We start from the raw sequence: 27,017 nt of genomic DNA, 5'->3' as shown, positions 1-27,017 counted from the left end.
CCTCACCCCCGCTGTTCTCCAAACAGATTGCCTTTGATGTCCCCTCTTATAGTCTCACCTGATGGTTTGAAAAGATGAGCTCTCCATCCTGCATTGAGCGCAGGGGCGCGTTGATAACTAGTTGCTTCACTGGCTCGAAGGAATTGGTGAGTTCCATAACAATATTGACTCTGAGATTCCCGGCAAGACGCCGTAAGTATAAAGTTCGTAAGAGTTCAAATGCCTGACTTTCACTTTTGTCCGATTCCTTGCAGGTTGCAGCTTGACCCTAATGAAGAGTTCCTCGTGGCAACCAATAGTATTCTGGTAAGGATTTGTATTTTCCAACACAGTTTGATAAAATAAAGTCAATATGTAACCTGTTGCTTTCTCCCTTATTCAGGCGCTGAGAGAAAGTATAAAGTCTTGGGGAATAATACCTCCAGCGGTAAAATCAGGTAAGTCTATTGTGGTGAGGAGGGTTCCCCTTGTTAGTCCCTTTGTTTCACCTTGCTGTCCTTTTGTTTCCCCTTAGGGGCCAGGGTTCGGCGAAGATGCAGTGGAAGCTGCGCCGACCCGTGAAGAGGAATAGTACCCCCGGTGGTAAAATCAGGTAAGTCTATGGGGGTGTAACTAATATTCCTCTGTGTATTCCCTTAGCTCACCTTGCTGTTCTTGTCTTCTCCTTAGGTGCCGGAGTGCGGCGGCAACATGCAGGAGGATGCGGTGGAATGTGAAGATGCTGCGAAGGCCGGTGAGTTCAGCGCGGCGCTGCAGCAGGCGAGGCAACGCGCACTTTTCTTCCAGCTCGAAGGCGCGATGGATCGGGAATTCAGGTAAGGATTAAAGGTATTGCTCTTGTTCTAACCTTTTCTCCTTCTTTCTCCCTTTTTCTAGGAGCTCCAAACTCGAGGCGGGCATGGCAGAAGGCTGGATGCAGACTTGCAGGCACGGTGAGCGTTACGCTGCTGGATGCAGAATAACGCAAAGCGTGTGCTGCTCTTCGGGCGTGGTTTAAATAGCCTCCAATGTAGTCCCAGTTAAGTATTCCTCCCCAGCCCCGCCCGAGTAAAAACATAGTCCCTAAGTAAAGTAGTCCCTTCCAAGCCTCTTTTGGCTTGGAGCTCTTGCAGCATGGTCTGCATCAGGTAAGCTCGCCGCATGGTCTGCATCAGGTAAGTTTGCAGCATGGTCTGCATCAGGTAAGTTTTACTCTATGATCCTGGCGCCATAGGCGCCAGGACTGAGACTCCATATGAGCCTGGCGCCATAGGCGCCAGGACTGGACCCAAATAGCCCCTAGCAGGGGTTGTTGGGCTTGCTTAGGATAACTTGATGCCTGCTTCCGGGGTTGCTGGACGTAGTCTGGGTCCCCGGGGGTAGGCATCATGACAGTAGCCTTGTATACAAATATCTCACAAGGAGCTTTAATTGGCATGTTAGAAGAAAGTCTGCTCTCGAACCAGAGAGATGAATACTCCGGCTTCCTTTGCCCTCTGGTGTGCAGAAATGACACTGACTGAAAATGATTTTCACTTCAACATGGCATTTCTTCGCCAGATGCATGGGACAGCGATGGGGGCAATACTGGGACCTAGTGTAGCAAATCTTTTCATGGACACATTTAAAGAAAATAGGATCTATGGAGATGGTAACCCTTTCAAAGATAGGGTGCGCCTCTTGCGCCATTACATAGATGATATTCTGGTAATCTGGTGAGGAAATGAAGTGTAGGCCAGAGAGTTCTGTGATTGATTAATACACAAGGCAGGTCTAAAATTCGCAGTTAATGTGAATAAGACCTCGCTTAACTTCTTGGACATCACTATTGAGGCGGACGAAGGCAACAAAATGCTGGTTGTGAAACCATTTCGCAAACCAAAAGATCGCAATGCACTGTTGCTTTACAATAGCTTTCACCCATGTCATGTAAGGGATAACCTACCCGTGGGTCAGTTCCTACGTCTTAGAAGAAATAGTACATGTCGACAGGACTACAAAAAGGAAGTAGCTAATTTGAGCAGGAAGTTAGAGTAGAGACTGTCCAAAAGAGTTAACGTCGAAGGCAGGGAGACCTGGTCAAATAAAAAGGATGAGAAACTAGTGTTTGTAAATACCTTTTAGCAATTTGTCAAAACAAATAAAAAAGATTGTAAACAAGAATTGGAAGACCTTGGAGAAAGGAAAATGCTCTATTGATAAACCGAAATAGCCTTCAAGAAAAGTAAGAATCTAAAGGACCAAATTACGCAGAATGATATCCGCATGAGGCCTATAAGACAGAAGTCGTTGACTGAAACACGGGGCTTGCCACAGAGAAGTGGGCACTCTTCCTGTGGGAGGTGCACTTGCTGTCTCCAGACCTCCAGGAGTACCGAGATAGACATTGGTTTACGAAAACGATGGAGACAGATGCACTTAACCAACTGTAATTCAATAATGGTTATATATGGGATCTGGTGTCTGTGTAATAAACTCTATATAGGTAAAACCGAAAGGAAAATAAAGATCCAGATCACAGAACACACAAGCTGAATTAGAAACCTGGTACATACAGCACCTCTTGTGACTCGTACACACAGTGGAATAGCTAAAGTGGTGGACAGTGCTCCTCCAGATTAAGACTGGGAATGATCCCAATAACAGCAAAAGAACAAGAACACATTTTGTAAACCAACAGTGTTGAAAAAGGGTTTTATGAACAGATCGACCGGCTTGAGCACATATAACGGTCACATATCTGGCAGGGGAGTTATCTTCCTGATTAGCTCCAAGAGTATTTTGGCAAGTCTGTAGTTAAATCTGGAGTGCAGAAGGAATCCTATATACTTGCAGACAGACACCATGCCTAAAGTGTTTTGGGTGCCGCAGTGATACTTGAAGGTGTTCTAGTAAAGATATTTTTTAATTATTTTTTAAAGTACTGATAAGAGGAAGCACAGGAGCTCTGTAGCCCGGAGAAGACGCACCGGAGAACACATCAGAAAGAGTCACTCGGGCCTCATTAGACAAAGAAAGAGGATTCAGAGTGCCTCTAAATGCAGAGATGAAGCCGTATGATGTGGTACGTTAATAATGGAGGAGGTACGCGTTCTAGCAATGATTTGTGAAACGTAAACAAACATAGAAGTAGGACAGCGCAGGCCGGACGTAGTGCATACTGGGGATCGAAGGAAGCCGCGTGACCCCTACTAAAACACTGCCGGTATGGGAGTACTCAACTATGGAATAATGTTTGAAAGTAATCACAGAGGTGTGATGTTGGGCGTTAAGTAGAGCAGGAACTGCCAAGAATAATTGTGCTGGTGCCCTGTGCCGAGTTGCCGACTATTATATTTTTTTAGATGCAAGATGTACAGGTTGCATTTGGGGAGACTGGACTACTTTAGATGATCGTAACGCAATGTAAAAGAACATCAGATGCACAGCAGCCGAAGCGCTGAACACAGGGACGACTTTAGAAAACCATATTGGGTAATACTGAGGGAATGGGAAGAGCATGCATTTGTCGCCTCATAGATGGAGCTAGGGACACATGTAACTTTGGTTGTAAATGTGTTGCATTGCCCCGCAGGTTAAGAAGAGCCACACTTTGTGACTGCGGGTCTGGGAGCCCTGCCGAATCGGCACAAAGTGCCTGCATCGCTGTGAAACATAACTAACGTGGATGCAAAACTACAAAACCACAGAAAGTAATCAAGGGCTAAGAATGATGTTAGGTCCTTAGGGAACACTGGATTAATACACTCGAAATTGGTCATATTTATGGTTATTTTGCCTGCAGTTTTCCACCATTCTGGAAATGGGAAGGGGTCCCACAATTCATCTGAGTGAGCCATAGAAATAAGAAAAGACACGTGATGTTTCAATGACGAGGGGTGAACTAAAGTGCGAGTATGGGGATTGGTAGCCCAGTTTGGTCTAACAATGTACATGACCACATGAGAACGGATATTCAATGTCAATGTGGTTTCAGATATAAAGAGAGTCGGCCTGAAACCATCTAAGTGTACAGATTAGCACTGACCAGAAGACGATATGCGTACTTGTAACACTATGCTAACCTAAAAACAGTATATTTTAGGAAAAGCAGGCTCCGGCGTGCCCCTGAAGAAATTCCTAGATACAGTGTTTAATGTGTAGAGAGGAATGAAACCTGGTGGGCATATGTGGTGTACATCTGAATGAGATAATTGGGTATCTGAGTGAATGAATTGCTATTTCTAAGCCTTCTGGATTTATTTGCCCTAAGAGCACTAGCACTTTATTAACAAAATGGTGGGGAAGAGCTGAGGATGGTTTTTCCGTTAAAGAACAACGCTTGTAGAGGTTATAGGGACAGCACTGAGTTGCCACAAGATCTGTCTGTAGTAATTTTGAAAGTATTCTACTGTTTGTGTTTTGAATAGCATGAAATATGATTGTAATTTGTGGATTAATACATTTAAAAAAATGTTAGTAGCCGAACATTGGTTTTTGTGTGACGACCTTCTATTTTTTCTGAAACTACTAGACGTTTTAGCTTTTGTAAGGATATAGAGGGATAGCTAAACTGAGTCGGAAACCAACTCTGTCTCATTGTGTTGTGAGGGACTTGAAGTCCATAATGTCCAGACCATCTTTTCCCACGGGCTCAATTTTACAATAAGCCATTAGGATTAGTAGGGTCTCTGGGGAAGTTATAAAAGGGGTTTCCCATTCGTCCTGACCTGATTCCTGCTTGTACCCCCCAACCCCTACACCCCCCCCCAAATGTGGTACTCCAGCAGAACACCACCCCCAGGGTCAGGATCAGAAAGCTTCTGCCTTTCACTGGTCACACGAGAACCTGACCTGGGACAACTAGGTCAGGTTTTCTTGGGGACTATCTCTGATTCATCAAAGATTCTTGATTTTGAAAATCTGCAGATTTCTGTTTCTTTGGCAAACTGGAGGGCAGAGTGTGCCTCCAATTTCCAATTGCACACTCTTGTACCATGCCTACATTTGGCAGCCAGCCAATCGGTGCTGGCCAACACACACAAACCTGTGCCATGCTTTCTTACAGGCAAACTCTGGGAATGTGGGTTCCACAGGAATCGCAGATGGCCATCCCGCTCAGACACACACATAGACGCACACAGGCACGTTTGTTTCCAATCTTTTGCCTCCTTCCTCCAGATTATAAGTGGTAATAAACATCTTTTGGTCAGCTACAGGATATGACCATGTTTACAAATGTGTTTGGACACATGTGGGTTTCAAGAGTTTGTATTGCTTTTTTGCTTCTTCTATGCTGCTTTGGTGTATTTGCTTACATTGCCCTTTTTAATTATTTTCTTTATTATAGTTTATGGCTTTTTCTTTCCTTTGTACCCAAAATGCATGCACATTGTCTCTACCCTTGTGGGTTTCATCTTGTGCTTTCAAAACTATTGTTCAATAGTACTCACTTTGATGTTAGAGACCCAAGGGTCTCCCAGGCCCCACTGTACGGCTTGATAGGAAATGTCTTTCATACATTTTGTAGCTGGTGTTTGAACGTGATACACTAAAGCATAGACCACAAACTCATGTTTCTTTTTTTTTAATGCAGGTTCTGAGGGAAGTGGGAATGGAAGCGATGATGCCTCTAAGGAAACTGGGGAAGGTTCTAGTAGTGACTCAGATGAACATGTTCTTGAGGAAGAGCCGGCCACGATGATGGGTGAGGAGGAGGATGAAGAAAAATTGCAAGTTGAAGAGGAGCTCTCCAAAGGTCCTGGGAGCAATATCGGGCTGGAAAGAGAAAGCGCTAGTAACAAAGAGGAAAAAGAAGAATCTGACGAAGAGAAGCCAAAAATGAAAAATGAGAAGGGGTCAGAGGTTGATCCTGGTGTGGAAAAACAGACTGATGAACCACGAAAGTGGAATTTGCGCAGAAACCGCCCACTTCTAGATTTTATTTCAATTGAGGATCTTAATGAGATGGATGATTATGACAGTGAGGAAGACAATGACTGGCGGCCGACTGCTATTAGGAGAAAAGGCAAAACAGCATCTCACAAAGAGAGAGGCGAAGAGGTGGATGATGATGATGAGGAGGAGGAGGAAGAAGAGGATGGGAGTGTCAGTGAGGAGGAGAATGAGAATGACCATGAAGAAAATGATAGCAGTGATAGTGAGGCCGAAATGAAGAGCAAGAAAAGAAAAGTTCTCAGTAGGCATAGTGTTGATGAAGAGGAACTGACCAACGATAGCCTGACCCTTTCACAGACCAAGAGTAATGAGGTACTGTATGCCTTTTTATTTTGAGAATGCGACAAAACACACATTTGAAAGTCATCAAATATGATTGCGAGGTTGCTTGCATACATTTCAACAGGATTCTATTTCTATTCAGTATGTTATACCCGGTGACTAGGAATTTTTAAGTAGACGGCATGTCTCGGCCTAGGATGTTTTCCAACACTACTTACTGCATTTCAGTCAGCTAATAGAATCAATATATAACTATATGTAACTGGCGTAAAGGTCACAAGCTACTAGCAGTCCTAAAAAGTAATTCCCTGCATCAGGTGTACACATACAAAGCTTGTCATTCACAATTTATCGGCGCATTTGTAGATCACATGAATCCTCCTGCTTCATCAGGACTTGGGTCCAAAAGAGCTTTTACACGTTTTGAACCCATACCGGAGTTCAACGGAGGCCCCTCAAATAGCTCTGGCCCCCCCTAACAACTGTACATCCAATTGTGTTATTTAAGAGTAGGGGCTGGTTGACCCGGACACCATAGAGCCTGCAGATGTGGGTGTTGGTCGCCCTAGTAATCATTGTGATAGAACAGTGGTATTTAAGTATGCAAGAAAATCTGACATGGACCCCCTTGACAAATGTATAGTTGCAAATGACATTGGACAAGGGCAAAAACTATCTGGTTCCAGGGAGCAATTTAAAGTCAGTGGGCTCTGCCATTGATAAGATTATAGAAATCTCACCTCACAAACCAATACAGTTAATATCTGAAGACATGAGCCCTGTTAATGGCTCCCTTTCAATGGTTAGACTTTGTTTCTCCCGTGGAAGCAGGTGTGAGACTTTTGGAGGCGTTATTCCTCTACCGTTGGTGTACGTAAGGAAGTCCAATCCAGGCCCAATTGATGTGGGTCGGCCTGTGAAAGGCCGTACATTCTCATCCATTTCGCTGAACTTTCGAGTAAGAAAACCATGTATGCCGGTACTCTGGGACAAGACACTACAAGATTTTGGCATGGATGGCAGGAATTTTATTATTACCAACTTAGGGAAGCCATCTGGGAAAGAACCGAGAGAGGTACTTAGGAATAAAGTTTTGGCTTGGCTTCGTCAAAGAACTGGACCAGAGTGGTTAGATTTTCAGACTTGAAAATGAGTGGTGCACTCAGGAAAACTGGGACTGTGTTTTGGTAGGATGTGGGGCCAGCAACCCGATAACTTTCCTTTGCATCTGCAAGTATTTGCCTAAGAGTTCGTCGAACCTAAAACTCATAATGGACGAACCTTTGGGCTATAAACTCCCTGTTAAGAATGTTTACACTGAGATGAATTTCGACTGAGTTTTACTTAGAGTTCTATTTGATTGTGTATTGTATGTTATTACTATGTTCTCTTATAGCGCTCCGATGCCTATGGGCTACAGCGCTTTGTAAATACATATTTAAAAAGAAAAGAATCCATCCGTTACCAGGGAGTATCATAAGGAGTTAACCCCTGATACTCATCCCATACACCCGCCAATGATTAGAAATTAAACTAATGAAATGGGTGATTGTGCGGACCTAATTAGTTTTGATCAATCTGGCCCCTGTTCAAGGGGCACCCGATATAAGCCTACACGACAGTCTCCCCGTCATTGGAACGGGGGAGGGCTGGAGAAATGGATAAGGAGAGCATGTTTGGCAGTACAGCCAACCTGCGATCAACCATTACTATTGACAAAGGGTGGTGTGGCCAAATTGACAGTGCGAGATACTAGCCCTGTTAGGCAAAGTTTGTATGCATTACCTTCTGGGAACACTACAAACAACTCTGACTACAGGTATAGGAAACCCAACCTTTGGTATAAGCTTGTACTGCAGTTTTGGTAGTGTGTTGAGCATCCTGGCTTATCTCAAGGGGGGGGTCAATGGGAGCTGTAGTGGAGTTAGAGATTTACAGTTACAAGTATTCAAATAAACTCTTACACTCAAGGTTTCTTGAATAAACAATTATTTATCAGTCAGTTGGAATAAGCCTTCTTCCGAAGGTAGCAATATAATAGTAACACTCAAATACACTTCATGAAATATACACTCTTAATATCTCAAAATCAGTAGATGCCCTTTTGGCATGGCTCTCAGACACTACCTACACCCTCGGGTGACTTCAATTGCTAGGGTTCTGGGGACATTAATTTCTCCAGCATGGGGTCTGGCATGGATTCACATGCTCATGAATATTCCCTGTCGTCAGGCTGGGAATCCTCGGTAAAGAAAAAATCAGTATCAGATACATCAAGTCCATGCTCGGAATGATGTCCTCATGCATCTACCTGGTGCGCCTGTGCAGGCTACAGATGCGTCCTCTACAAGAGTTCCTCGATGCCCGTTGGATTCAAGCGACGGGCAGCTTCAAAGACAGGATCCCGCTCAGCGAGGCTTTCCGCCAAGTGATTCGATGGTGGGGCATCCGCATGCATCTCGTGGCGGTCAAGGACTTTCAGACCCCGGCACATCAGGAGACTGGAGGGATGGGGAGCGCACACCGGGGATCTCCACGCAAGAGGCCTTTGGCTCCCGGAGGAGAGGTTACTCCACATCAACATCCTGGAGCTCCGAGCCGTGTTCTGCACCCTCAGGTCGTTCCTTCTGTCCCTCAAGGACAAGGTGGTGAGGGTCTTCACCGACAACACCACCACGATGTTCTACATCCGGAAGCAGGGAGGCACCAGATCCCCAGCCCTATCCTAGGAGACCCAGGATCTGTGGCATTGGGCCGTCGCCCAGGGGATGTTTCTGGTGCCCTTCCATCTGGCACGAATGAAGAACACCATCGCCGACTCACGAGTGGGAGCTGCGTCGGGATCAAGCGGATCGACTCTTCCAACGATGGGGCAAACCCCAGATCAACCTGTTCGCGACGGCGATGAACTCCAAGTGCCAGAGTTTCGCCAGCAGGTTTCCCCAGCCGAGGAGCATGGGCAATGCTTTCTCGTTCCCCTGGGACGGCCTGTTCCTGTATGTGTTCCCCCCGTTGCTGCTGCGACTCATCAACCAACTCAAGAGGTCCCGGTGCAGGATGATCCTCGTCGCGCCGGCGTGGCCGAGGCAGATCTGGTTCCTGGACCTCCTGGACTTGTCAGCGTCCCCCCCCCCAGTCAAATTGTCGACGGACTCGGATCTTCTTTCCAGGGAAGGAGGTGCCTTCCTCCATGACGACCCTGAGTCGCTGAACTTGAAGGCCTGGCTCCTGCAGCACTGGAGTTTGGAGGGTACGATATCCCGGCGGACTGCAAGGAGGTGCTTGCAAAGGCCAGGGCGGCAACTCTCAAGTGCTACCGACACAAATGGAAGAGGTTCTCTGTCTGGTGCCGCGCACAGAAGATTAACCCCCTACGGATTACGGCCCGAGAGTGCTGCCGTACCTGCTATCGCTGGCCAAAGAGGAGCTAGCTCATGCCGCCATCAAGATACATCTCGCGGCGATTTCCCGCTACACCAGAACTCCTGGGCAATCCTCTCTGTGGTCCCATCTCCTGGTGAAGGAGTTCATGAAAGGACTGTTCCGTACATTCCTGCCGGTGAAGGTTCTGGCCCCGGCGTGGGAGCTCAACGTGGTGCTGAGCAGGCTCATGGGGCCGCCATTCGAGCCTCTTCATTCGGCCCAGTTGAAATACTTAACGTGTAAAACAGCGTTTCTTGTGGCCATCACCTCCGCACGACGAGTGGGAGAGATCCAGGCCCTCTCCTGCAAGCCTCCGTACTTGACTTTACACAAGACGAGGGTGGGTCTGAAGATGCACCCCTCCTTCATGCCCAAGGTGCCGTCGGATTTCCACCTCAACGAGCCCTTGGTGTTTTCTTCCCGTCGCCTTCGTTGCCGGCCGAGAGGACTTTGCACTCGCTGGATGTAGCTAGAGCGCTGAAGTTCTATGTGGACCGCACAAAGAGTTTTCGGAAGACGTCACAGTTGTTTGTGAACTTTGGAACTGTGAACCAAGGGAAGGCCCTCTCGAAGGCTTCCATTTCCATATGGCTCTTTGACTGCATCATGCACTGTCACTGGTTGGCAATCCGACCGTAGCCCGGCTGTCCGAGAGCCCATTGGACCAGAGCGATCGCTGCTACCACGGCGTTCCTATCTGGTGTGCCCCTGCTGGACATCTGCAGGGCTACTACATGGAGGTCGACGCACACCTTCATGAGATCCTACTGCGTAGACTGGAATTCCAGGGAGGAGTCCAGAGTTGGCCAAGCAGTGCTGCGCAACCTGTTCGCCTGAAGGTGGGCCTGGTGAGGAGGTAAGAGTTGCTTAATGTTGAGTTGTTGTAATGCTTAATGTTGAGCCTTGCCACCTCCCGTGGTTGTGCATGTGTGTACTGCTATGTATTCTTATATTCATGAGCATGTGAATCCATGCCAGACCCTGTGCTGGAGACGGAACAAGTTACTTACCTGTAACTGTTGCTCTCCAGCATGGGTCTGGCATGGATTCACATGCGAACCCTCCCTCCTTCCCCTCTGCAGCTCTTCACTAGGTCCTACTGCCACATTACGTGCTACCAAATCTGAGGATGGCTGCCAGGGGAGGGGCTTAGGGAGAGGGCAGTCATTAGCTGGGGGCAGTATGACCCAGAGACCAGTGATTGGTTACTACTAAGAAAGACAGATCAGAAACAAGTCAGTGGCCAAAAGTCTTATATAGGATGAAGCACTTCTGGTAGGTTAATGGAAAAGTCTTTGCATAATGTTTTAGAAGTCTTTGAAGAAAAGAAGAATCAAATGTAGGGCCACAAACTGATTAGACTTGTGAGTAGTAGAAGATGCAAGCAATTCTAGAGCAAGAGGTAAGTTCTCTTAGACTTTGTACAGTACCTTTAAAATGAAGAAAAGATGGAGCAGATGACTCCTGTTCCTGTGCAGCTCTGCAGATCTCACTGTTCCTTGGCCTCAGTCATGGGGACAAGAGGGAGGACGTTGGGGGACTCCTGCACTGCACTTGGACGGTCATAACTTGCAACCGGCAAACGTCACTTTCAGTGGCTGTTCAATGTTTCAGCTCCTCGCGTCTACAGCAAATAGCAACACTGCGGTTCCGTGCTGTCGAGATGGACTGTCCTTGCTTCTGGGGTCCCGCACTCTGAGGGGGCTCAGGCTCGGTCAGTCCTGCTTCCTGGCAGTCTGGAGGATCTTAAAAGCAACGCACACAATCTGGTGTTCCTCTCCCTGGCTATACGGTTTCCAGCAGCAACTCTGTGGAAATTCAACCAGCTCCGAGATGGATGTCCAGGGGGCTTTCTTTGGAGTTGATTGGTCCCATCAACTCAAAGGGAGAAATCGTCCTTTCATGGGCTTCTCTGTCAATACGAATTTGAGGTTTCAGCACAGCAGCAGGGCTTCACCAGGCAAACCAACGGTCCAGGAGTTGCAGCAAGCGTCCTCTTGAAGTTCTTCTTCGGTTCCTTCGTCCAGTGATCGACTCTGCCTTCCAAGCCAAAGACTAGCCTTTTATTCAGTTCTCTACCGTTCATTCCAGCCTAGCTGTGAGTCACACAGCAGGGTGGCAGTCCTTGCCGGACAGTCAGCCGGCCAATCGCCACAGAGTGCATTCGGGTCTCCTAGGAGAAAAGCACAGGGGGTTTCGGGCACCTCCCTCACTTCCTGTCTACCCCAGACACCCTGGAGCCAGAGGCGGGCTTCACTTGTGAATCCTGCCAAAGGCAATGCGAACAATGGGACCAAACCTGGTTTGGCACGCAGAGTAAGTCTCAAGAAGGACATTTCCACAAAGAAATGGCGAAAAAAGACAACCGGGGCCATTTTGACAAAAATGGCACCATTGGGTGCTTTACTGCAGCTGCGAACGCAGCCTGCGGTAAATGCACACCACGGTAGCTAAATCGAAACCACTGCGACCAGCCATTCAGTGAGGAAAGGGTAACACAAAAATGTTACATGAGCAGCTAGACAAAAGGGGATACTCGGTAACCCCTCCAGCACCCTATGGTAAGATAGTGTGTGCGCTGGGCATAGAAAGTTTACAAATGTAAGTAAAGTCAATTTAACATTACTGCTCTGGGAAACAGTAGTTTATCCCAGAGAAGGTAATCAAACCTTTGGGAAATCTGAAAGACTTCCCTGTGTCACTGCACTGAAGGTGCACCATGTAAACGATGATGCCTTTGGAGTTTGTCAGACTCCATAACCAAAAGAAACAGCGTTCAAATCATATAAAAATACATGAGAGATTGGGAAAAAGGCTCTCACTCTCTCCAGGTTAAAAAAATCAAGTCCTCAAAATCCAGCAAAGTTGCTGAGGGTCTCTAAGGTGGAGGGAATTAGCACATTTCTGAGAATTCTCCCTAACAAGCCCCAGGGAAATATATCTAGGTAGCTCCAACTAACTATCGGAAGACTAGTACTGAATAGGGACCTGTGGGTGTGGTCACAATCTAAATCACATGTTAATGACAATTCTGGGTGAGGTTGGTAAATTGAAAGACGTTGTGGCTAATCTGGTCAGTGTGGTTGCTGACCAGGGGCTCCAACTATTCAAGTTCTACATGGAGCCCACCTTTCAACTGGTTGGCAACCTGATTGGGCAGGGAGAGCAACGGGTATTGGTGAAAGACTTGGCCCACTCATATTCTAACACTACTGTGTGTATGTGTTAATGACTGTGAAAGGAAACGTAAGCAGGAGATCCTAGAGATTGCGAGAAGAGTGAATGACATTCACCGGATAAAACCTAATGTGGACCCTGGTGTGCAGTCAAAAAGTCGAAAACATTGTCAAAAGACATAATGTTGAAGAAAAATAAAAGTAGGGAAAAGAAAATCGAATGTTTTATTTTTTTTCATTGTGTTTATTTTGGGTTCCGGGAGTAAAAAAAAAAGGGTGAAACACAAAAAAAAATAAAAAAGGTGGTTTGGGGGGAACCTCCCCATTCCGAACAAAAATCAATTAAACAATTTTGGGTTTTTTTGTTTTTTTTTTGTTTTTTTTCTCGACTTTTTTTTTTCGACATTAAGACTTTCGACATAATGTCATTCGATTTTATGACTATAAACCGTGGACCCTACCAATCCGTATTTACCTTCACAACATGGTTATCACAATAGTGGGCAATATTTGCCACCCAATGCCAGCTGTCAATACCTGAGTAATGATTCCAATAGGGTACAGCTCGGGGTCGACAGGAGGGTAACAATTTATACGTGCAATTGCCCGAGATTGAGGGCAGGATCCTATGAGACCGAAGACACTCTGACGAACAAGAGTATCCATTCAATAAATCACATAAGAGGGTGCACCTTGGTCATAAGAGAAGACATGGTTAATTTTACTAGAGGTGCACAATGCCAAAGGGCCAAGGCGACTATCCAATTAGTGTTAACGAATGAAGCTCTAGTACAGGGGCTTTTAGCTGTTGAAGCTAGATCATATCCTCCTATGGGATCATTTATTTCACTCAGACCAACCCCCCCTTTGGTGGGCAACAGGAGGGAGCTCAGGGAGCCTTGGACTTAATAAGATCTGGGGGGAGGCGAGTTGGTCAGCCTCCTGGGGAGGTACACCTGGAGTGGGTTGATTGACTCCCTCCCTCCTTAGTCCCGGCTGCTCCCACCCTGGTGGTTCCGGAAAAGCCAAGGGGAATAAAGATTCTCTACTGGAGTGTTGTGCGGATTGGGAGGCACCGAAAGGACCCAGGATGGCTTGATCTGATAGATGATTGTGAGATTCCCTGTATCCAGGAAACTTGGCCCCTGTTCAAGATCGAGATCCAGGTGTATAAAGCGTATAATACTTTGGCACACAAAGGACCCAGTGGAAGAACATCAGAGGGCCTTCTTACTCTGCTTGCTATTGATTCGGGTTGGGTAGGCAATATAAGTTAGCACAGTACAACTGACCTACAACTGGTTATAACCAGAAACAGAGGAGCACACTTTCATTGTATTCAACCTATATAATAGACAAAATGGAAGTAACCCCATGGGGACTATAACATTACTCCAGGATTTAATGACATCCTGGGACTTCATCCCATCTGAAAAGCTGCACGTTGTGGTGGAGGATGAATTTAACCTCCAATTTGAACCCCTAAGTGGGCTGGAGAGTCTGTCGGATGAGGTTGATCGCGAGTGGGAATGTGCCTTTGGTAGACACATTCTCTCCCAGAACAGGCCCCCAAACGTGCCCTGGAGACAGCCCGAACTATATATGGGCTAAATCTGAGGGCATGTAGGACATCTTGGTCTCACTCCACGAATGGGAGCCCTCCAGCTGGTAAGATTGGGTAGCAAATTGGGAGTTAAGCAGAAATCGACTGAACCCCTAGTAATCTCGGGAAATGGTAGACGAGTAGTAAAATGGGAGCACATGATGACTGCAGGTTTAAAATATCACACATTTGTGATGCCAAAACTGAGGAGTGGGAGGTTATGCCACTATGTGACCATTTAGTAGTAGGCCTGGCACCTTTTTTCACTAAGCCAATAAAAGGAATAAAACGGAAGGAGAAAGACAGCTGTAGTTGGTTTGACAAGGAGTGTAGGACGTCCAAGAAAGCCTTGCTCCATTGCCTAGCCAATGATGGTAAATTAAACAAGGAGGAAATGCCTTTACGCAGAACCTCATACAAAATAATACGGGAGAAAAAAGAAGGCTTTTTAAAACTTAAGTGGGAAGAACTACAGGAGGTAGCTGTAATGGGAGACTCTAAGACCTTTTGGTCCTTAGTTTCGGATAAAAAGGGAAGGCATGACAACGGACTTCACTCCCTTGTCCCACCAGAGGACTGGTTAACCTACTACTCTGGGTTGTATAAATGTGATCGGGACCATGGGGATGCAACTGAAGTGGAGGATAGGGTGGAAGGTCCGGCGATTGCCCTTTCCACCATTGTCCTAACCTTGGCAGAGGTGAAGTGTGCAATCCAAAGTGCCAAAAGCCATAAAGCCCCTGCTCCTAACGGCATTCCCTGTGGATGTGTTGAAAGATGGGCCAGATGTTTGGGCTCCGGTTTTGTTAAAACTGTTTGTCAGTTGCTAAAAGAAACAAAGTCCCGGATTCCAGACGAAAGGCACAGATCGTGCCTATCCAGAAAAAAGGTGACAAAGGAATGCCTAGTAATTATAGCCCCATTTCATTGGTGGATGCGATAGGAAAAGTATATGCTAAGGTGGTTCTAAACCAGTGGCACGATTGGGTGAATTCAAACGATCTGATCTCCCACTTACAGGTGGGCTTTCGAAAAGGCATATGCACTATAGATCAGTGTTTTCGACTGTCCTTGGTACTTCAAAAGAATTCAGTACTAAAGAAGATGTGGGTCTACGCTGGAATTTCGCCCCTAAATTCCAACTCTGGCAGATGCTGATGAAACTGGGTGCTCCCGTAGAATTGATAACCACAATTCTGCAACTGTACAGTAAACAAAATTGCAGTGGTAAGGTGGGGGACAGTAGGAGAGTGCACTGAAAAGTTCAAGGTAGATAGGGGTGTTCAAGGTAGATAAGGCTGCGTCCTTGCTCCACTTCTGTTCTTCATTTTTATTAATGACGTAATCCTTATTGGCTGAGTGTACAAGCAGTAATCCTGATCCGTGGGCCCTCTGAAACCCAGCATCGATACCATCCTGGGACTATTTTTTGTGACAGTGCCGTACTGTTGGCTACTTCCCCAATGGGCATTAGGCACAGCCAAACATGTTTTGTTTCCAATTGCTCTTGATTGCGTCTGGTGTTGAACAAGCCCAAAGCAAAAGTAATGGCATTTACCCCAGGAAAAACCAAACTACATCATATGGAAATGGAGGGGGCTGAGCTGGAACAAGTACCTTAGGATGACTTTTTGGGGCTTAGATTCACCGAAGGTGGTTCATGGTCACCCCAAATGAACAAATCGCAGGTCATCCTTGATAGAAACCGTGGAGGTATCAGAAAATGTGTTGTCAATCATGGTGAGAGGACAGTCTCCCCGGCCATAAGCATTTATAATATCCAGTCTGTGCCAGCTGCCCTGTATCGAGAACTATGGGGTTATACTAACAGCCACCAACTTTAGACCACATTTTAACCAATGCTTTAGCACCTCCCGAATATCTTCCCGAATGTACCCTTGCAGAGTGAGTGTGGCTTTGAACCCATCAATGATCAGTTAGCCTGGAAACCAATTTTTTATTGGAGCAGACCCTGGGCATCCCCAGTCCTAACAAGGTATCAAAAGGCAATTGCAGCTCTGCCAAGTACACAAGGTGGGGGATCATTGCCAAGGGCAAAGCATGTTAGGAAAAAATTGAAATGTTTGGGCTTAGATGCCATTTGGGACAACACAGAAATATATCCAACCGTACGAGAGAGGAAGTGAGGCATGCAATATGGCAGGAAAATTATGAACAACTCCGTAATGATTGCTTTAAATGAAAGCTAGGCCTGAATTATTTGTCTTTTTAAAATTGAACAGCGCATACAAAGCAGATCTGGACCTGTTAACACCTGCCTACGCACGTACTCTGTTCTTGGAACTTGTAATTGGCACCCTTCAGATTGTCAAATTCACAAGTGGCTGAAAATGCCAAAGCTCGAAAAGTTGAGCACTTTGTAATCGGAGCATGGAGCCCATTATGCACTTTTTGCTATTTTGCAAGAAATATGGTGACCTGATAAGGCAGTTTTTAATACTGCCGTTTAAAAATGCTTATCTAACTAGTCCCTTGAAAGCTGTATTATGACAGTCCACTATAATACAGCTTTGGGGGAGGAGGGGATGGGGTGGGGTGGGGTCCGGGAGGAAAAAATCCCTCGACGTACTTGTCCCTAAAGAAAGATACCCTGTCCTTGGAGGGAGTGCCTATCCCTGGGTAGCATGTGTGCTGGAACCTGTCTGACAGAAAAAGGAGAGGGCTGGCCCTAGTCTACTAAACTGGTGACTTGCGTGAAAATTCATTTAAATCCACAAAGAGTAAAGATTTTTTATTCCATCTTCAATATCGTAGAAAACTCCAATGTTTTCATGCATTTCGAAGCTGTACACCGCTCGTGAGCACTCGGAGTAACCGCTGAGGCTCCTGCAGACATCCTTTATTCAGGTATGCACCGTACTCAAGCTGTTTTCATTCGGTTTGCCCCCTGCCTTGATGCTGCCCTCACTTGAACCTTTTTGACAACCATTGTTTCTTGTACCCTCTTTACTTAGTGTTGCTTGCCAGCACCTGATCGGAGTACCCCCTCCGCCAATCGTTTTTTGGTACAGAGGTATTTATCTTTTACTTCTCCCCATCGTCAGCATGTTGCTCATAAGGGAGTGGGGACCCAGCACTCGCCCCCCTTCTCCAGCCCACCCCACCCATACCCCCAATGATGGATTTTTGCGCACCGGTGACTGGGCACCTATATTCTCCTGTAGTACCTTGAACAATTGTTTTGGTTTAACTTATTTCCACACTGCTTCAGAGTGGTTAGACTTCCCTACTTCCGTAAGGCCATTTCCTTGTGCCTACGTCCCCCTAATTTGCTTTTGTTTCTTCATGCCCCCCCCCCCTCTTCTACCCCTGCAGGAGACGTCCGATCCAGTTCAGCCACTCTGAACTTCCGGATTTGGTCACATCTTTGAATCTCGGTCCTGACGATCGCTGCAGCTATATATGCCATTGAAACCGGTTGACCCCAGAGGTCATGAGGGCTCTCATGACCTATGACAAATATCCCCAATAAGAAGAGAAGGATATTGCTCCATACAATTGTTTTCACGCACACTCATGGTGAAAGTGTGTATTTTTAGAAGAGCCTTTTCTACACCCCAAGTCCCCATGGCCGTTTTACATTTCCCTGTTCCCAGGCTTTTTCAACATTCAAACTGCTAGGAATTCCTCCTCATGCAACCTATGGGCAAATATTAAAATTGATACAAGAGAAGAAATAACAGACAGTTGACCTCTTCCTAGGTCTTTTCAACAACATCCAGCCAGCCACAGAATCGAATCCACAGTTCTGGACTTTGCTGAATGAAAAAACGAAATTGGAATCGCCTGTAACATTGGAGTTTTCTACGATATTGAAGATGGAATAAAAAATCTTTACTCTTTGTGCGTTTAAATGTGCTTTGAATTTTCACGCAAGTCACCAGTTTAGTAGACTAGGGCCAGCCCTCTCCTCTATTTCTGTCAGACAGGCGCCAGCACACATGCAACCCAGAGATAGGCACTCCCTCCAAGGACAGGGCATCTTTCTTTAGGGACAGGTACGTTGAGGGTTTTTTCCTCCCTGACCCCATCCCTCCCCCCCGCCCTCCTCTCCACTCTGGTGGAGTGTTTCCACACAATTGTTCTCCCACTTATAGACCCATTTTGAGTCACTTTTTCCTATAACACCGTTGTTTTTTTGATACTGTGTTCATCCTGTTAACGGTTAAAAGGATTCCAACGGCTTGCCCGTGGTTTTTCGTTTTTACATTAGCTTACCCTGTTTGCTATATAACTTGATTTGATGCCATTTTTTAAAACTGGTGAACATAACTTTTTTTTAAACAATTTTTTATTATTTTTTAACAATACAACCAAACTGGCAGTACAGTTAACATTATTACAATATTGCTTTTCTTCAATAATGCTCCCTCTGCCCACCTGCCTCCCGAGCCTATACTTCCACACCTTCTGTTCCTGCACCTTGCAGGTGGAGTCCTTCATCTGAATTCTCTAATGAGTCGCGATCACGCGACCCATCATGTGTGGGCCCAAATATCGTAGCTACTAAATGCTTCCAAGCTATCGAGGTTTCTGCTTCCTCCACCCCACCCGAGTTACTTGCCTCCTGCCATACTGCGGTTTCAGCTTCTGACCACTTTTGTAGATCTTTCCACCACACTTCTACTATCGGACCATGGCATGCCTTCCAATTCATAGCAACTCTACGTTTCGCAAGTATATACGCCAAGTCATTACGTTTACTGACGTGCTTCGATTTACATGGTCTGGGGAACCCTCCTATCAGGCACACCCACGCCGATTCTATCATTAGCTTAACCCCTTTTGTGTTTAGCCTATCTGCCACTCCCCCCCAGAAACCTTCAATCACTGGGCACGCCCAGAACATGTGCCCCATCCCAGCATTATTCTCGCTACATTTAGGGCATGCTTGCTGCCCTGCATTTGCAAATTTAGCTATTCTTTGGGCCGTCATGTAAGCTCTGTGGGTGATATACAGCTGTATCTGCTGCAACCTAGCGTTTCTTGACACCTTCTTATGATATCTTTGGGCTCTCTCCCACATCCCATCTGTCATAGGGGTGCCCACCTCTTCTTCCCATTCCTGTCGTAATCTCATTGGTTCTTTCCCACTTTAGACATAATCATCTCATATAGTCTGGATATCTCATGTCCTCCCTCTGCCATGTCGTATATAACCTCTAGGGTGGCAGCCGGTTGGCTTTCCAGTATTCTCTGACCAAGTTTCTTTAACCCGCCGCACCACCCTGTGGTATGTAATATACCGTCCCCTGTGTAATCCGGTTTCCTCTACCAAAGTCTCAATATCTATAATCTTCCCCTCTTGCCATACATCACCCAGCGTTGCTATCCCAACTGGTTCCCAGTGCTTCCTGATCTTATTCATTAGTTGGGCGTCTTTTCCCACCAGTGCCACAAGTGGCACCTGCGGGGAGCATGGGGAAGGGCCCTCCATTACCCGACATGCCCTGTGTCATATGTCCCATCCCAGCAACATCATTTTCGGGCACTCTTTCATATTCGCTCTGGGCAGCAACATCATTTCTTGTAAAAAAAAAAAAAAATGGTGCGCATTCTGATCTAAAAAGCCTAGATTCCGAGGTCGAGTTTTCCGATAACCATTTTGCTACATATTGTAATTGACTCGCTAAGTAATAGATCTCGTAGTTTGGCAGTTTTATCCCTCCTTTCTCATGCATATTTTGTAGCTTCCAGAGGGCTATTCTATTTGTAGTCCCACTCCATAGGAAATCTCTACATATGCTTTTGGGATCAGATGCGGTATATTTCTAAAGTAGTGCAATAGTCTCGGCAGGACCACCATTTTCAACATTGCCCCTCTCCCCATCATCGCCAAAGGAAGCTTCACCCAGAACTTCATGCTACTTTCGATACTCTTAACCGCCCTCTCTGTGTTATGCAGGTGCTCTGCCTTCACCGTATGGCAGATGTCTATTCCAAGGTACCTAAATGTGTCCACCTCCCGCGGTATTGGCAATACAGGCAAGTGATCTAGTGGGGTCCCCTTATATCTGCCCAGCAGGAACACGCATGACTTTTTAGGATTTACTGCTATGCCGGACAGGGATGCGAATTGTTCCATCACCTCTAGCACGTATTGGAGGTTTTCTTCAGGGTATTTCAAGTACAGCAGTTTGTCGTCTGCATACAGGTAAATTGAATATGGCTCTGCTTTAATGGTGATACTGATCTCATTATACTGTATATTGCTAGTGGCTCTAGATCTAAAATATATAACATTGGGGACCATGGGCAACCCTGTCTAGTGCCCCTGCTAAGCTGCCACCTCTCTGAGATTATCGCTCCTGTTTTCACCCTGACTAGAGGCGCCCTATATAACAATTGGACCCATCTAAGGTACCCCGGCCCTATCCCATAGCTGGTCAAGGCAGCCATCATCCAGGGCCATTTTACTGAATCAAATGCTTTTATTGCGTCCAGTGATACGATTGCCATCTCTCCTTCATTCGCATGCCATCTCTCCTTCATTCGCATACTCAAATGACTCGATGGAGCCGCCTATGGTTATTCGTAATATTTCTGCCTGGGACGTACCCAGTCTGGTCAGGGTGTATGAGTTTGGTGATGATTCTTCTCATCCTGCTTACTGGAACCGCTGTGAGTATTTTGCTATCCTGATTTAGCATTGACAATGGTCTATATGATCCATATTCCTTGGCAGGCTTATTAGGTTTCGGGAGTGGTATAATTATCGCCTCTCGCAGGAACTCTGTGAGCCTACCCTTGTCATACACCTCGTTTAGCATTGCCAACAGCAGGGGAAGCACCTTGTCCATCAGCTCCCGGGGTCTTGTTTGTGGGTAACTGCACCACTACCTCCTCTAAAGCTTCCAGGGTGATCGGGGCGTCTAGCTCTTCTTGTTCTTCCGAACTAATCTGTGGCAGCCCTATATCTTCTAGCATTTAATTTATTCTCCCATGATCACTCCCTACTTTATCGCCATACAGGGTTCGATAATATTCTACAAATTCTTGATTAACCCCTTCTTGGGTATCCACTGTACTCCTGTCATCTCTCGCAATTGTCCTGATTGTGGGTCTGGGGGTTTCATTTTTATAGAGCCATGCCAGCATTCTTCTTGGTTTATCCCCTCCTGCTTGCAATCTCTCTACGTACTTCTTATAATTCAGATTACACAGTCTCTCCCAGCATCCCAAACATTTTTTCTGTAGCCCAAGTATCTCTACATTCTCTGCCTCAGTGGTACCACCCCGTCCCAGCACTTCTCCAGATCGTTCTCAGCCTCTTGTAGTTCTGCCACTATCCCCCCTTGCAGCCCTTTGGATTTCGCTATGGCCATCCCCCCTACTACTACTTTAAAGGCCTCCCACAGCGTACCAGCGGATTCAACACTACCAGTATTAATTTCAAAATAGCTTACTATGTCGTCTCTTAGCTTTTCTCTAAATACAGTATCTCTCAGCGCTTCAGCACAGAGGCGCCAAGTCGGTATCCTTGTTCTCGGGGGCTGATATTGCCATCCAGTATCAACGGTGAGTGGTCCGATAAGACCCTCCCTTTGTATTCTGTAAGTGTTGCCTCCAACATTAGTTCATGCGTGACAAACATGTAATCCAGCCTAGCGTGCACATTTTGTGGGGTTGAGAAATGGGAGTATACTCTCTAGCATATGTTGCGCTCTCCATGCATCTTCAAACCCCAGGTCCATCAGCACTGTCTGCAGCGCTCTGGCCGCTGGGGCAGGTCTATCTATTTTATTATCCGATCTATCGATTCTCGGATTGTGGGATGTTCTGACCCACTAGTCTATGCCCTACAACATCACTGTGTGCTGCTTTCTTCAAAAACAGAACGGCCGCGGAAAAGCCTTATGTGCACAAAAAATCTGTGAGGAGTGCGCAGGGAAACCTGAAAAATAGGCCGCCAATCCATTTTGCCTATGTCGGTGGTAAAACAGGAGACCACACTACACTGCCAAAACCTATCATTGGGCTGCCCACAGAGAAAATAAAACTGCGTGAAAAGGCAGTGCTACATCCCAAGGAAAACCCAGAAGTGCCTAAAATCCGTTTTTCCTTGGCTGTTAAATTTGCAAAATAATGATTCTCAAACAACAGAGAAGATCCAACATCCTTGTGGGGTGTTCACCACCACCTTATTTAAGGAACCCCCATAAGCACAATGTCAGGAGAAACACCTTTCATCATAAAAGAATCCACATTCAAAAGGTGCTTGCATGGGAAAAATGTCAGAAATGGGCGCAGTACCACCACTCGCCTTTGTCAGGAGCTCTCATTACTTATACTGTCAGTTTAAAACTTGTGTCTAAAATCAAATTGTAGAAAAGAAGGGACTTGCCATCAAAAGCCATATGGGTTGCTACAATTCAATTTCTATGTTTTAAAAAGACTGGAATGAAGAGATTTGTGTGGATATTTGTAGAAAATGTAAATTGTATTTTAGAAAAGCGCATTTTTAAACAGTGTTTTAAAGTGAACTAATGGCAGCTACACTGGACTTCAAAGACATTCCCCAGCTTCTCACCAAACAAAGGATTTTTCCGCCTGCTCTCTGCTAAGGAACTGGCATTGAGTTGTTAAGGGATGTGGGAGGAGATTTTGGCCTGTTGCTCTGAGTAGGGACAAAAGGCTCCCTTGACTGAAAAGAAATGCAAATTCAGGCATCAATAGAAACCAACTGCTAAGGAAGAGAGGCTCAGGTTGCTCTGGCCCAGCCAAACCTTGGAGGCGTAGCTAGACTGATACGTCTATCCGAAACTTCAAGGAAATATGTTTTTGGAAAAAGACTCATGGAAGACTGTGTAAAACTTGGAAAAATCGGTGTTTTATAGGTTGTTAATATAAAAAGGCCGCTCACAATTTGAAACTACTCTGAACCCTGTGAGATATTCACAGACCGGACTACAAAAATGTTGATATTGTAGCAGTTGTGATCATGCTAGGAATATGAAAGTTTACAGGATTATGCCCAGATGTCTTGCGCATGTATGTGGAAAAATGTGTACAGATCTGACACTGGGTAACCAACCAAAAGAGCGAAAAACTGTCAGTTCGGAACCAAAACGCTGAAGAAGATGGGACTCGGACGGAGACGTGCTTTATTAAATATGTGATGTGGATATGTATTATTAGAAAGTTGGTGATATTGTAGATATGCTTTCTATGAAAAACAGGTTTTCTGTGTAGAAGCAAAGGGGAGGTTTGTCCCTGGATTGTAAATTGCAACATCACTATGACACTAGATTTCTTTCTCAAATCAGGAAAGGAGAAATACTCTGACCAATCGGATCCCTAGAGGGTGGGTTTCGTATAATCCGCCTACCCACCCCTTTGGAAAATATATTAATAGGGACTGTTGAGGACCTAGAGACACACACATTCACCCATCAACTGATTTACTCTGCAGGAGAACCCAGATCAAGACTCCAGAACTCTGAAAGCAGAAGGCCTAATTCTAAAGCTGAACCCTTCTCAGCTTGGCCTTTAAAATCTTGCAACCTGATTTTCACCCCAGACTTCCAAGGCACACACCAAAATTGAACAGCCTGGCTGTGCTGTTTTCTGCTTCTTGCCAAGAACTCTTGCCAGAACCCAGCGATCCAAACCAGTAGAGCAGAGCTGAAACCAGATAGCTGTAAACTCCAGAACCAACCCGTCAGATCCAGAAATAGAGGCTGTGCAGAGACCAGAGTGCCTTGCTGAGTGCAGAACCAAGTGCCTGAATCCTGTCAGGTGGCACAGATTCCAGTCCAAAACCCTTGACCAGATCTTTGACGGGCCTATTCCAAAACGATAGTTATGAGTATTTAGCATAGAATCGTCCATAGCCAATCTCTTACCCTTAAGTAATCCAATCCCAAAACCATTCTAACCTATCCAGAACTGCATCGTAGAATCTCTTTTGTCTTTTCTGAATCTTTCCCTTACCCATATAGTCCTTTGTTAATTGTAGTGATAATATCATCTTTGCGCTAATATTTTTGTTGAAGAAGGACAAGTGTCTTGGCGGGCAAAAGTCAGAGCGGAGGCGCTGCTGTTCTGGTGGCTGTCCGTTGGGTATCTTGCATCTTCATAGCCTCCCTTAGTGTAAAGAATATCTGTTGGTAGATTCAAAAGCGCATCTTTCATTTGAAATATTGACTCTTTGTGAGAAAAATCGACCTCTACTAAAACTGATGTAACTTTTGAACCGTACATGCTAGAAACAAAATTTGCGTGTCAGATTGATGCTAACATCCTCAGCTTTCCAACTCCTTATAGTTTTTCTGTAGTCTCATTTCTCGCACGCTGAAAAGTTTGCTGCAAATCCGCATTTGGCTCAATTTCACCACATGTAAAATAGCTATTTCTTGCATTCAACCTCTGAATTCAGTTTCCTATCTGCTAGTTATTCAACCATCATTGCTAGTGTTTACTTGAAGCTATCCAAAGCGGCTCCCACTAGTTTTGAATCACATTTAGGGAATTACTTCCATTTTTAGCATTTTTCCCATTCATTACAAGCCACATATGAAAGCAATTGACCTGTTTGAAATCATTCCTGTTTCTCCAAGCTTGCTGGGGGGAATTGGGATTGAAACTGCATTTGTAGAGTGTTTATTCCTGAAACCTGTTTTCTCTCCTTCCATCTCTATATTGCATATTGGGGGGGATTGAGTAGTATCAGGGGGAAAGAGTGATTACATTGCATTTGACTGAACACACAGAAGTATTATTTCTGTGCTGCATTAATTTCCTATCATTGCATTGAACCCACACAAAGTTTGATTCTATGCTACATTATTCTTCCCATCCATACTCCTACTCATACTGATTAGAGATTGATTGTTGTAATATCACCCAATACCGATCATTGTATAAATATTAATAGTGTGATATCTAGATATTGTTCAAATTCATAAGTGTGATATATATCTTGTTCAAATCCATCAAATAAATCTTTTAACTTTGCAAAACAACCTACTTCTTGACCGGGGGGATTCAAAGAGAGGGGCGTGATATAAGGGTACATCGTTCAGAAATAAAATAACTTTAGACATAAAAATATATAATTAAGGTTTCCAGCTGGGCATCACACGCTAGGCATTGACTTAGGTGGAGTGCTGGGTTGAAACCACTTGCAGGATTCAGCGCGCAATTAGTCTCCTCCCCAGACCACCGCCTCCCCCTCCCCCCCAGGCACCTACCCATCTTACTATACAGATACCTAAAATACGCCGCTGTATCTTGGTTCGGGGCATATGTATTAATAATATGTATTTCTCTTTTTTCTACCAGCCCTCTTATCATTACCATCCTTCCGTCCTCTGCCACTGTGGATTGTAGCAGCTGGAAAGGGACATGTGGCGCCACCCATGTGATCACTCCTCTGGCATAGGCCGAATACGTGGCGTCCAACCACAGTTCCCCTCCATTTTTTCCGTATCACTTCTAACTTGTCGCGCGTGAGGTGTGTTTCCTGTATCAATGCTATATCTATTTTTGGTCTGCCCAGGTACATCATAAACTTGTTCCTCTTCAGGTAGCTATTGAGCCATCTTACTTTCCACGTAGCAATTCTGAGTTCTCCCATTTTTTTATCAATCCGTTTCTCACCCTCCTACCGGTGCAGTTCTTATTCAAAACATTTGTTTCCGCGTGTAGACTCGTATAGGCTCGGTCCCCAACTGCAAACACACAACTCCCCAACCCCGCCCCTGCCTCCCTTTTCCCATCCCCTTCCCCAACTTGCCCAAACACAGTATCTACCCCTACACTATTCCCCAACCCTCCCGACTGTTGCCCAGCTCCATCCCTGGATCTCAGGCACCCGCACATCTAGCCCTTAACCCGACAACTCGCACACTCGGGGCTCAGCGGGGTGATTTAGCCCTAGTGGCTTTTCTCCTCACTCGATTTACTGGTGGGTATGTCACGCCCCTTTGTGCCTCCTGCATTAGTTATCACATTGGAATGTCAATATCAATATTTAACAGTGCCATCTATATTCCAGTTCAGTATTTCCAGCACCACTCATCTTGAGCAATCATTGTCATGCCATAAGGTTGCCCCCATTATATCTCTTTCTCTGCAACCCATAGCATTGCCTCATATCACTTATCTTGTGCCTCTCGTCTTTGATCTTCCTCAACGTCCAAGCAACCTTGCAGGGTACAGAAGCATGTATTTAAGGCCAGCTGTGCGTAGTCTCCTCTTCAAAGCTACAAATCCGTAGCGTTGTCTTTGTATTTGCATGGTGTAGTCGTGGTATGCAGTTATGGTCGCTGCTGCTCTTTTTATCGTCCCTCCTTTCCTGAAGAACTCCAGGATCTTCTCTCTGCCTCTTTAGTTCAGGATTTTTGCTATGATCGCTCGGGGCGGGGCCCCTGGTTGCGGCCTTCGCGTCAGGGCTCTATGTGCGCGTTCAATTGCGAATCCTTGAGAGAGCTTGCCGGCCCCAATCTCCTGCATAATCATGCTCTCCACGTAGTCCGTTGGATCTTATCCTTCCTCCCCTTCTGGAAGGCGCCCCATTTGTATGTTACGTCTCGCTCTTCCTTCGGCTTCCTCTGCTCGGTTTTCTAGGTTTGATACTTACTGCTTTAGTAAGT

The 27,017-nt window shown here is 45.7% G+C and overlaps 1 protein-coding gene across 3 annotated transcripts in view; it reads left to right on the top strand.

Moving 5' to 3' along the window:
- The window catches only part of PHF14 (PHD finger protein 14), a 2,413,061-nt gene that overhangs the window by 133,945 nt on the left and 2,252,099 nt on the right, over positions 1-27,017 (top strand). For all 3 annotated transcript variants that reach the window (XM_069648631.1, XM_069648632.1, XM_069648633.1), the window contains exon 3: positions 5,555-6,228. In XM_069648631.1, the coding sequence (XP_069504732.1) occupies positions 5,555-6,228 (674 nt within the window). The remainder of the gene's footprint in view (positions 1-5,554; positions 6,229-27,017) is intronic.

Source organism: Ambystoma mexicanum, chromosome 2q (assembly GCF_040938575.1).
Source record: "Ambystoma mexicanum isolate Mex_15411 chromosome 2q, UKY_AmexF1_1, whole genome shotgun sequence".
In the NCBI taxonomy this organism is placed as follows: Eukaryota; Metazoa; Chordata; class Amphibia; order Caudata; family Ambystomatidae; genus Ambystoma; species Ambystoma mexicanum.
The sequence above is the reverse complement of the archived record's forward strand: the minus strand, read 5'-3'. Positions and strand labels throughout refer to the sequence as shown.